Below are 13281 nucleotides of genomic sequence, written 5' to 3' on the forward strand. Positions count from 1 at the left end.
AGATACCAAGAGAACAAAGAAAAATTGAGATTCTGAGTAAATTAGAAAGTTGTTTAAAATTACATGCTCTATCTGAATCATGAAAGTTTAATTTTGACTAGACTATCCCTTTAACAAGTATTCCCTCTCTCCTGATCTTTTAGTTTAAACATCTGATTTGTTAGTGAAAGAACCCTGTCCTTTAATTATATAACTAGTGTTAATGCCTGTGTACACGGGCCAAAATGTTTAAGGAAAGAAATATACCTATCTCTCTATCCATCTATCTTTATATCCATCTATCCCTCTATTCATCTATCCCTCTATCCCTATCCCTCTATTCCTATCCCTTTATCCATCTTTCCCTATCCCTCTATCCATATCCCTCTATTCCTATCCCTCTATCCCTATCCCTCTATCCATCTATCCCTCTTTCTCCATCCCTCTATTACTATCCCTCTATCCATCTATCCCTCTTTCTCCATCCCTCTATTACTATCCCTCTTTCCCTATCCCTCTATCTCTATGCCTATCCTTCTATCTCTATCCCTCTATCCTCTCTCTCTATCTCTATCTATCTATCCTTATCCCTCTATCTCTATCCATCTATCCCTTTTTCTCTATCCCTATCCATCTATTCCTATCCATCTGTCCATCTATCCCTACCCCTCTTTCATCTATCCCTCTATCTCTCGATCCATCTATCCCTATCCCTCTATACATATCCATATATCCCTCTATCTCTATCCCTATCCCTCTATCTCTGTCCCTCTATCCCTACCCCACTATCCCTATCCATGTATCCCTATCCCTCTATCTCTATCCCTCTATCCCTATCCCTCTATCCATATATCCCTATCCCTCAATCCATCTATCCCTATATCCCTATCTATCTATCTATCTATCTATCTATCTATCTATCTATCTATCTATCTATCTATCTATCCATCTATCTATCTATCTATCTATCTATCTATCTATCTCTATCCCTCTATCCATTTATCCCTCTATCCCTATCCCTCTATTTCTATCCCTCTATCCCTATCCCTCTATCTCTATGCCTATCGTTCTATCTCTATCCCTCTATCCTCTCTCTCTCTCTCTCTCTCTCTCTCTCTCTCTCTCTCTCTATCTATCTATCTATCCCTATCCCTCTATCTCTATCCATCTATCCCTTTTTCTCTATCCCTATCCATCTATTCCTATCCCTCTATCCATCTATCTATCTTTCTTTCTCAATCCCTCTATCCCTATCCCTCTATCCCTATCACTCTATCCATCTATCTCTATCTCTATCCATATCCCTCTATCCATCTATCCCTCTATCCATCTATCCCTACCCCTCTTTTCTCTATCCCTCTATCTCTCTATCCATCTATCCCTATTCCTCAATCCATATCCATCTATCCCTCTATCTCTATCCCTATCCCTCTATCTCTGTCCCTCTATCCCTTCCCCTTCTATCCCTATCCATCTATCCCTCTATCTCTATCCATCTATCTATATCCCTCTATCCTTATCCCTCTATCCCTATCCCTCAATCCATCTATCCCTCTACCTCTATCCCTCTATCTATCTATCTATCTATCTATCTATCTCTATCCCTCTATCCATTTATCCCTCTATCTCTCTATTTCTATCCCTCTATCCCTCTATCCCTCTATCCCTATGCCTATATCCTATCTCTCTATCTCTATCTATTTATCTATCTATCTATCCCTCTATCTCTATCCATCTATTCATATCCCTCTATCTATATTCCTCTATCCTATCCCTCTATCCCTATCCCTCTATCTGTATCCCTCTATCTCTATCCCTCTATTTCTTTATTTTTCTGCAGTGTAGGATCCCCCTAACCCTCTAACCTCAAACAGCTCTCTAACATTCCCCTCTCTAACATTTGCCACCATCTTAGGTAATAGCAGCTGTCTGTCAGTACCTATAAACCTATAAAGAATGTACCCCCCCAAACCCCTTTTCTGTAGTGGAGCTGCCCCATCCCTCTCTGTCTCACAATTTCTGTAGTGTAGGGCCCTCCCACTCTCTCCCCTTCCTGCCCCCCTCCGCTGCTGAGCCGCCTACCAGCCACTCGCCTCCCGCCCACACCTCCCGTCGGCACCAGCAGAAGATCGTTGCAGATGGTAACACACACAGTGTTACCATCTGTAACGTCAGGCATCTGCCCTCATATGGAGGCGGAGCACAGATTGCGCTCCGGCTCGACATGGGGCAGATGCCTGGAGCTTCCATGCTGGAGCTTCCTGAAGCTATCCCGCGCCTGTGGTTAAGGCCAGGTATGTTTGTCTGCGCGCGGTCTCTACTGCGCATGACTGCATTGGACAAACATACTTGACATTTTATAATATAGGATACATACATGCTGAGTAAGGGTATTCTTACAGATAAGAAACTACTTACAGTTACTTATTTTTACACCCAAAAATTCCAAATAAAGCTTTTTTTATCCTTCTGATTCATGGTTAGGCGAGCAAGATGGAGGAAACCCTCCAGTGGGAATTTTCAGTTTATATACAAGTATATGCATCTTTAATTGAGTCACATGTATTTATTCCATGATGAGTAGCTCATGTGTGCAACATGCAACATTCTTATGGTACAAGAGTTGCCACTGAGATTATTTTGTATGATGCAACTTTAGTTTTATTTTTGTGGTTACCCATGGACTACTGCTAATGTCATTGGTTTAATCTATTTAATTGAGATTATGATTTCCTACCTTACAGGCAGTGTTCATGAATACAGTGCATGCCCTGATGACGCCATTTTCCAAAGCTTAGCCCGCTCCTACTCATCTCTAAATCCAGCTATGTCTGATGGAAACAGACAGCCATGCCGAAAAAATGATGATGACACCAGTTTTATTGATGGAACCACAAATGGTGCTGCTTGGTATAGTGTCCCAGGAGGTAAGTAATTAGAATTACAAATTCTAGTTAGTCACATGAAAGAATATACAAAATGGGTGCAGTAAGAGATATGTCCTTGCAATTTTTGTGTCAATTCTCATTAAACCAATGACACGTGGATAGATGCAATTTATAGATGTCAATTTCCCTGCCTCATTTTAGTGTTGTTGAGTGACATATATATATATATATATATATATATATATATATATATATATAAACAGTTGTGCTCATAGGTTTACATACCCTGGCAGAGTTTATGATTTATTGGCCATTTTTCAGAGAATATGAATGAGAACACAAAAACTTTTCTTTCACTCATGGTTAGTGTTTGACTGAAGCCATTTATTATCAATCAATTGTCTTTACTCTTTTTAAATCATAATGACAACAGAAACTACCCAAATGACGCTGTTCAAAGGTTTACATACCCTGGTGATTTTGGCCTGATAAAATGCACACAAGTTGACACAAAGGGGTTTGATTGGCTATTAAAGGTAACCATCCTCACCTGTGATCTGTTTGCTTGTAATTAGTGTGTGTGTGTGTGTATAAAAGGTCAATGAGTTTCTGGACTCCTGACAGACCCTTGCATCTTTCATCCAGTGCTGTCAAAGGATCTGCGGGAAAAAAATAGTTGAACTGTATAAAACAGGAAAGGGATATAAAAAAATATCCAAGGAATTGAGAATGCCAATCAGCAGTGTTCAATCACTAATCAAGAAGTGGAAAATGAAGGGTTCTGTTGAAACCAAACCACGGTCAGGTAGACCAACTAAAATTTCAGCCACAAATGCCAGGAAAATTGTTCGGGATGCATAGAGAAACCCACAAATAACTTCAAGTGAAATACAGGACTCTCTGAAAACATGGTGTGGCTGTTTCAAGATGCAAAATAAGAAGACACTTGAAGAAAGATTGGCTGCATGGTCGAGTCGCCAGAAGAAAGCCATTACAACGCAAATGCCACAAAGTATCCCCCTTACAATAAGCCAAACAGCACAGAGACAAGCCTCAAACCTTCTGGCACAAAGTCATTTGGAGTGATGAGACCAAAATTGAGCTTTTTGGCCACAGCCATAGCCGCTACATTTAGAGAGGAGTCAACAAGGCCTATGATGAAAGGTACACCATTCCTACTGTGAAACACGGAGGTGGGTCGCTGATGTTTTGGAGATGTGTTAGCTACAAAGGCACAGGCAATTTGGTCAGAATAGATGGCAAGATGAATGCAGTATGTTATCAAAAAATACATCAGCCCGGAAGCTGCGCATGGGACATACTTGGAGATTCCAACATGACAATGATCCTAAACACAAGGCCAAGTCGACCTGTCATTGGCTACAGCAGAATAAAGTGAAGGTTCTGGAGTCACCATCTCAGTCTCCTAACCTCAATATCATTAAGCCATTCTGGGGAGATCTCAAACGTGCAGTTCATGCAAGACAGCCCAAGAATTTACAGGAATTGGAGGCTTTTTGACAGGAAGAATGGGCAGCTTTATCATCTGAGAAGATAAAGATCCTCATCCACAAATACCACAAAAGACTTCCAAGCTGTCATTGATGTTAAAGGGGGCAATACACGGTATTAAGAACTGGGGTATGTAAACTTTTGATCAGGGTCATTTGGGTAGTTTCTTTTGTCATTATGATTTAAAAAGAGTAAACACAGTTGTTTGATAATAAATAGCTTCAGCCAAACCCTAACCATGAGTGAAAGAAAAGTTTTTGTGTTCTCATTCATATTCTCTGAAAATTGGCCAAGAAATAATAAATTCTGCCAAGGTATGTAAAGTTATGAGCACAACTGTATCTATATATATATATATATATATATAAATATATATATATATATATATATATATATAGTGTATACTGTATAGTATGTGTGTAACAAGTTATGCCATTGATTATTGTGGGGGATGTTGCTTTTGCAAATACATTAATAGTGTTGAACTCCCTAACACTAAAACTGGAAACAAATATATGTATGGATTTGCAAATTGCAAAACTAAGAATGTGATATACTGTCTGCTATGTAACTGTGGAAAAAGATACATTGGGATCACAACACGTGAACTCCGTGTGAGGCTGGGAGAACACGTTAATAGTATTAAAAATTGCGAATCGGACAAAAAGAATGATAAAAAGTTGACCCCTGTGGCACAACATTATCTGTATCAACATGATACCAGACCACGTCTAAAAGTATGTGTATTACAAGTAATTAGACCAGGCATAAGAGGTGGTGATGTAGAGTCTATGCTACTCCAAGCTGAATGCTGATGGATATTTTGGCTAAATACACTTGTACCATATGGATTAAACGAACAAGATGGCTTTGGATCATTCTTATAATATTCCTTCTGTATTATGTTTAACAGACCATAACAAACAATATGGTTTATTCCAAAGGGGAAAGCAGTTGTTATGTTTTTAACTAATACTATATTGGTGCCATTTAATCGAATCTGCATCGACTATACATATAGTTTAGATACTCTGTATTCTGGGTATGTGACCCTAATGTTCACGTATGAGAATTTGTATTACTATGCTTATTATATGTATATAGAACAAAACAGTGGATTGCTCTCTTTTCATACATATGATATAAGTGGAATATGATTACTGTCTCTTTAAATTAGAGCAGATATTGAGTACCATACTTATAGTATTTTAAGATCTAGTATCATTACTCTTTATGGTATGGTTATTAACCCAAAGGCTCTCATTCTGTCTATACTATGTGTAGTCTAAACTAATCAGTTAATACAACACTCATTGTGGAAGTAACATTATAAAATGCTTGGTATAAACACATCGTAACAACGATGTCAGATTTTTGTGGTCAATAATTATGATAACCGTTTTGACCTCATTAATTTACTGTATAATTTATTTAATATGCCCCCCCCCCTTTTTTATCCAGTTTTAGTTTGGGTTATGAAGTTATACTATTTATTACAATAAATTAAGTTGGGAATTATTAAGGCTTTTATAATACCAAGTGTTCACTGTACCATCATGACATCTAATAAATAACATCAGTTAAGATCCAATTTTATTTTGAGTACTTGATCCTACAGATACACCACATAATATTATTAATATCGATGTATGCATACTATTTATCCATATGCTACATTTGAGGGCTTAATCATTATGAATTGCTTATGTATGATGTAGCATACCTTCTGGAATTCTTAAGTTGAATAATGGTACTTTATCTCCATTCTATATTTAGAATGGATATTTAATCTCTAATTGTGCCCCTCCGGAGTTGCGCTAACATACAATGTAGTAACATCCATTGTAGAATTATACCCAGTATGTTCCGATGTGGAATTTCAATGTCTTATTTATTTTTTATTTTTTGTCATAACTAGATTGATACTGATCTCTATCGGATGAGATACTGATTGACAATATGTCCTTAATTTGGAATAATTTTATTCGCTTTGATCACAACATGTTTCTTAAACTCGCAATTTCTATGACAGATGATTCTCTGTTTACTGTGCAGCATGACAGGGTGACGTTGCAACACTTGTGACGGCTCCTATCCAATGGGAGCTTGTGATTCTGATAGGTTGAACCAGTGGGTGTGTATCCACACTCCACTCTGATTGGTTAGCTATCTGTTTAAAGGCTAGGAGGCGATCCCGGATCGGGTTAGCCTTTGAGGAAGCCGTGATAATGGCGAAATGCGCATCAGGCGTGTTTAGGGGACAATTTCCACTTCTATAGCCGTAGTTTAATTCTGTTTTTTGAGCCTATAGTTTAGCTTACTTGCACTTACACAGACCGGTGCTTAATTTTGCTCCTGACTGCATTATCACAGTTAATTTTGTTGGTGGGTCAATCCCCTTTGTAGATAACTACTTTGCAGATCTGAGCGATTGTGAGTTTGCACTGAAGCTGCGTGGGACGCAGGACTATAGATTGTATATAATTTGGAAGTGTTCTTGTGGATATTTGTCCCCTATATATTTTCTTAATCTAAGTTTTAAAGCACACACCATACATTCATTTGTATTTATTAACTTGATAGAATAAAAGTTATGTTTTATTAAATCCCTGTTTAAGGTGACCCTCTATGCCATCCATATATACTTATTGGTACTTGCAAGAGTGCTAGTACACTGTCACTTTTTCTTTTTGTATTATCTTTGGTTAATCCAGACAGTTAGCACCCCCCTATTTCTTATTGTCATCAGTTAAATTTATGTTTAAATCTTTTTTATTAGAAACATGGGTTTTCACAATACAAAAAAATAGATCTTTTCATATGAAACAATCAATCTACAATTAACTGAGCATTAGGAAAGAGATGAGTGAGTATGAGTTGCAACATATTGTGGGTTGAGTAACTGTTCTTCCATACAGGAGTATCATTTACCTTATACAATCACTGCTCAAGGATTCTCGAGCCTTTCCATAACATTAAGTCTCTGATCATATATTTGTCCATATCCTCCTTTCTTTTCTGGATTGTTCCAGATTGTGTTGTCCCATGTTTAACCATTTTCTTAAATAACTATATTGAAGTATAATCAACAGTTCAATATTACTAAATGTAAATTTTAACAGGTAACCGAACCTAAGCTGCATTTCTTAAGGTCTCTCTAGAAATCCCAACATCAGCTTAGAAAAAAAAAAAAAAAAAAAAAGTAATAAATACAGAAAAGAAAAGTTAACAAAAGGGTAAACTAGGTCGCCGGGTGTCCCCTCCTCTCCTCCCCTCCAGGTCTTGGTATCTTCTCCCCCTATTTCTAGGCTACAGGAGATCATCTATTGAGTCTATGTCTATTCAGTGTCCAGTAAAACCAGATCTGTTCAAATTGTGTCTGTGTGTTTAGTAACTGCGAAGCAGTTTCATACATGTGGTATGTTAGAGAAATTTTATTGACTACTTCCTCCCAGGGTGGTGCTGAGGTTTTCCAATATTTTGCTATGCAGGTTCTGGTAATCGTACTAATGATTCTAATGAATGTGTTTATCTGTTTGTTAAACTGAGGTAGTGGGAAATGTAAAAGAGCTTGTAACGGTGTCAATCGAATGTGTTCATCTAGAACAGAGCTCAGTAGATCTGATGTTTTAGCCCAGATATCTCTCACCATTCCGCACTCCCACCACATATGACAATAGGAGCCTACTTCCCCACATCCTCTATAACAAGACCTATTATGATTAGATGACATATGAGCGGTTTTAACTGGGGTCAAGTACCACCTAAACATCGTCTTGGTGGTGTTTTCTCTCAAAGTCATCAGTTAAATTTAATTGTGTTAAATCAGATAATCTGATTTACAGATCATTAGAAAATTTTACATATACACAAATAATTGCATTAGGGGCTTCTCAGAATTGGTGACTCTCCCATTTCTACTCCTTACTCAAAATTCATTTAACCAGTTTTATAAAGCATCAAAGTACAAAAATCAAACATTAAGGCTTCAAATTTAGCTAAAATATTGAAACACTATTGCGTATTACAATTGCTTTAGTATAGTCAATATATCTTCTTTTTTTGAGCTCATATTTCAAGTCCAAAGTTATTTTTTATTGTTTGAATGATAGTCAGGGGCATGCTGACAACAGCACCATAATATTTAACTTACCACTTGTAAAACAAGTGCAGTGAAAGCTCTAATAGTGCTCCTGGCTCTGTCCATTAAAAGTATAAGACGTACTAAAAAAAGTTCCGCGATGGTTTAGCCATCCACTAGTAATACCAGATTGTGGTTTATTCTTAGCGCGAGACAAAGTTCGAGACAATGCACTAAGTTCCTGAGTATCATATTTTTAACAAGATTGAAACTTATTTTACAGTTTAATTTTTATTCCTATGATTATTTTCAAAGTATAATATAAACCAGGAAGTTAATTTGCTGGTTCATATGTGAAGTCAGCAGGCATAGAATTTTTTTTTTATGACTGCCATAAATGTAGAAGTTGGGATCTCAAGAGATTGGATGTGTTGATTAAAAAAACTGTGACACAGATTGTTTTAGTGGTTGGAATGAACCTGGGTTATGCTTGCTTATTGGTTTGCTAAATGTAGCCACCAATAAGCAAGCACTATCCAGGGTGCTGAATCTAAAATGGGCTGGCTCATAAGCTTAAAATAAAGATAGCAAGAGAATGAAAAAAATCTGACAGTAGTAGTAAATTAGAAAGTTGCTTAAAATTGCATGCTCTATCTGAATCATGAAAGAAAAGATTTGGGTTTAGTATTTCTTTAAAGTTATAAGGGCATTTATAAATCTGATCAATGAAAAGATCAAACGTTTATTTAAGTAAAGGTACAATACCTTGAATCATATCAAAGTAATACTCTCTCTGGCCCTGATGATTAAAGATTCTCTAGCTTAGAGAGATATTATAGTGCAGACTTCTCTAAATTCTCTAAGAAATAGAAAGTCCCAGAAAGATGAGAGATATCTCCCATAAAGCTCTCCGCTCAGATGATATGATTATTATTATTCTTTATTTATAAAGCGCCGACAGATTCCGCAGCGCTGCCCATGGGTACAAGGATAACAGTACAGTGGAGAAACAATCCGATAAGACACAAAATTTTACAGACAAATACAGAGGGAATTGAGGGCCCTATTCCAGTGGGAACTTACAATCTAGACGGGTAGGAAGATTGGAAACAGGAGGTGGGGACTGCAGAGGTGAGAATATTAGTGAGGAGATAGAGGGCAACTGTTAGTTAAGTGAAGTTAGTTTGTTAATAAGTTGGGTGATAAGCTTCCCTGAACAGAAAGGTCTTTAGGGAACATTTAAAGGAGTAGAGGTTAGGGGCAAGTCTGGTAGAGGATGCAAGAAGCAGGTCGTTGTTGGATCTTAGGGGACGGGCAGGAGTATATTTGTTGATGAGTGAGGACAGGTAGGGTGGGACAGCATTGGGGAGGGCTTTGTAGGTCAGGGTGAGAATTTTGAATTTAACTCTGTTGTGAATGGGGAGCCAGTGAAGGGACTCACAGAGAGGTGCAGCAGAAACAGAGCGTCGAAAGAGGTGGATTAGCCTGGCAGATGCATTTAGGATGGATTGGAGGGGAGAGAGGCGGGAGAGAGGGAGGCCAGTTAGGAAGTTGTTACAGTAGTCAAGTTGGGAAATTACCAGGGAGTGGATGAGCTGTTTGGTAGTTTCAGCACTCAGAAACGGACGAATTTTGGAGATATTGCGTAGGTGGTTGCGGCAGGATGAAGAGAGCAGTTGGATGTGGGGAATGAGGACAGATTTGAGTCAAGCGTGACTCCGAGGTAGCGGACTTGGGGTGATGGGGAGATAGTGGTGCCGCCAACAGTGATAGAAAAATTAGAGACTGCAGTGGAGCTAGAGGGGGGAATTAGAAGTAGTTCGGTCTTGGACATATTTATTTTTAGGTGGTGAGAGGCCATCCAGGAGGAAATGCCAGATAAGCAGTCGCTTATGTGAGAGTTGACAGAAGGAGAGAGTGCAGGGGTGGAAAGGTAGATCTGGGTATCATATGATCTAAAATGATCCTCCAGCAATGCGAGATCTCTCACTTACAAGATTCTAGACAGGTAGATTTTGCTCTACCTCTCTCAGGGGTGTTCTTTACATTTCTGTATGTGAAGGAGAGACAAGCCCAGTACATAGCACAGCATGACATTTGTATCACATTTTCGCTTTTTGATTTTTATTTTATATTATTTTACACTTCAGATTGGGTCCTTTAACTTTTATTACATTTAAGCTTTGTACTTTTTATTTTGTTTTTTAACACAGTAAGATTCAGTTACAGCAGTTGTTTAACAAATTCTGATTATGTTTGAAAGTTTCTGTTTTTCTTCACTGCCTCTACAAAGCATTGATCAATGATCACCATCTTCATTTTAAAGAAGATCGACACTCGTACATAGAGGGTTCGTTCCTGATCAATAAGGATACGGCACAAAATACCAATGTACATAAAAAATTATTGTATCAATAAGGGATGTGTTTCAAATTACCGGGGGGGGGGGGGGGTTGGGGGCCATATTGCAGATTTCTAGCAGGCCACCACCAAATATACAGACACTAGCACTACATGAGGAAGATGTTATAAAAGTGACAGCATCCAATGCAGCATCCTTTCAGATGACCAATTATAGGCTTTGGGAAGTAGGATGACACACAGTAACGGTGGTGTGATGCGACCGCCATGACATTTACATGCAAATAGGAAGTTCACAGTGTAACTTCCCGCAAGCTAGTGCAGCAGTAAACATAGTAGTACAGAAGTGCGTCCTATGTAGTGTAGTACTGTGTGTGTAACTGTCCCTAGTACCTACAGGTTGAGACACAGGAGCAGCACCCCCTTTCCCCACTCTGGTTCCAATGAATCAAAACTCTGTGCCCTGCCCTCCATGTCCAGGTCGCACCCCTATCCCGCTCTCGCCTCTCCCGGGCCACACCCATGCACCTGTCCATCACTGCCACTCCCGCTGCCTCCACACAAGCCAATCAGGGACAGAGCACGGGAAACTTGCATTGACAAGGTAGCAGAGATTTTAAGTATTATTTTTTAATGTCTGTGTGTATATACTCCATATTAGCAGTATATTAGCACACACACACACACACACACACACATATATATATATATATATATATATATATACTGTATATATATATATATATATACATATATACATATATATAACATATTAGCATCATAGTATGTTTTCTGCTACACAGATCAGATTGGACACTTCATAAAATATCAATCAGAACTCTGAGCGTGTTTGCTTGTGTCTTTGTGAGTCTGTCAGCAGTCTATGAATCATTGGTCCCTGTACTCCTATGTGACCATATCAATCATGCAGCTAAGTTTTATTTATTTGGGTCTTAAAAGGGGTGTTGAATGTCTGGAAGCTGGGCGGTTTCACAATTGCCAGAATACATAGTTTAGTCACAGCTTGCTCTAAAGAATTGTATCCTTTAGTTTAGGAGCTCATTTTTAAATTGTTTAAGTTGTGCTTAACACACAAAGCAACATGCTTAACAACATTTTTTTAAAACAATAATAAGTTAACAGCTGAGGCAAGAGTAAAATATATAGATATTTTGGTCAGTTAACCCCTTGTTGCTTTTGGTTCTTTAATATAGCAGTCTCTTTAGCAGTTCAAATTTGATTTCATATTACATGATATAGAAAATAGTTAGAGCAATACAGGAGGTTGCAACTGGAAAGCTAATTCCTTGATGATATATATAATCTCTGCATTATACTTTCATTGTTTATTTTGTCCTCCTTTCCTGTAATTCCACTCTGAAATCGAGAGCTTTTCAATTCCTGTTAGAAATGGAAGTGCAGAACACTGTTATATTCCACACAGCTATTGGCTGCATACTCTAGTGACCTATTTATATTTGTCCCTAATTGGCCACAACAGAGAAGGTAACCTAAGTTACAACATGGCAGCTCACCCTATCTGCCTGTCTCTCACACACCTACACACACAGCCTCCAGCTCACCCTAGCTGCCTCTCTTAATCCATATTTAATCCATTTAATACAAGGAGTTAAGAACTGTGTTTTGTGAGTAACCATCAGTTACTTACCTGCATTAGTGTGGCCAGCAGGTCATGTAATGACACATAGGTGTATTATAGTAACCAGTAGCAAATGTACGTAATAAAAAAATGTTTTAGGCACAAGTAGCTGGTCTTGCCTAGGGCGCAAAGTAGCCTAGCACCGGCCCTGATGAAACAGATTTCAGAAGATAACTGATGGATAATCAATATACCTACATGAAGTTACTAGTATTGCAACCTATAATGACTGCCATGCAGAAACATGTTTTCTTTTTTGAAGGAGCAGCAATGCACTACTGGGAGCTAGCTAAACAAATTGGCTAAGCCAATGAAAAGATGTATATTTGCAGTCGCTACAGCAACTAGCTCCAAGTAGTGCATTGCTTCTCCTGAGCCTACCTAGTATGCTTTTAAACAAAGGCTACCAAAATAATAAAGCAAATTAGATAATAGAAGTAAATTGGAGGGTTTTTTAAAATGGTATTCTCTGTTTGAATTGTGAAAAAAAAAATTGGGGTTTCATATCCTTTGAACAGGTGGGCACCTGACAATGATATAAATTCTCATTTTGACGCAAACCCCAAGGCAGAACATGCTGTGATCTGAGATATTATCATTGAAAATATAGCATGTCTGCAGAAAGAATAGGACACATGCAGGAACTGTTAGCGCTTTTTCTTAGCAGCACTGCTCCACATTAGGCTGTTCTGGCTGCACTGTGTAATTTTCCTTAACACAATGCAGCCAGAGCGAAGCACTGTTTGAAGAGAACACGTTGCAACTGAGCTGGTGCTTTAGTGTAGCTACCTAATTTTAGC

At 38.2% G+C, this 13281-nt stretch overlaps 1 protein-coding gene across 1 annotated transcript in view; it reads left to right on the forward strand.

The window, feature by feature from the left end:
• Positions 1 to 13281, forward strand: part of CPE (carboxypeptidase E) — a 249223-nt gene that overhangs the window by 168301 nt on the left and 67641 nt on the right. The window contains exon 5 of the mRNA XM_053703802.1: positions 2724 to 2906. Within this exon, the coding sequence (XP_053559777.1) occupies positions 2724 to 2906 (183 nt within the window). The remainder of the gene's footprint in view (positions 1 to 2723; positions 2907 to 13281) is intronic.

The sequence above is a fragment of the Bombina bombina genome, chromosome 2, assembly GCF_027579735.1.
Source record: "Bombina bombina isolate aBomBom1 chromosome 2, aBomBom1.pri, whole genome shotgun sequence".
In the NCBI taxonomy this organism is placed as follows: domain Eukaryota; kingdom Metazoa; phylum Chordata; class Amphibia; order Anura; family Bombinatoridae; genus Bombina; species Bombina bombina.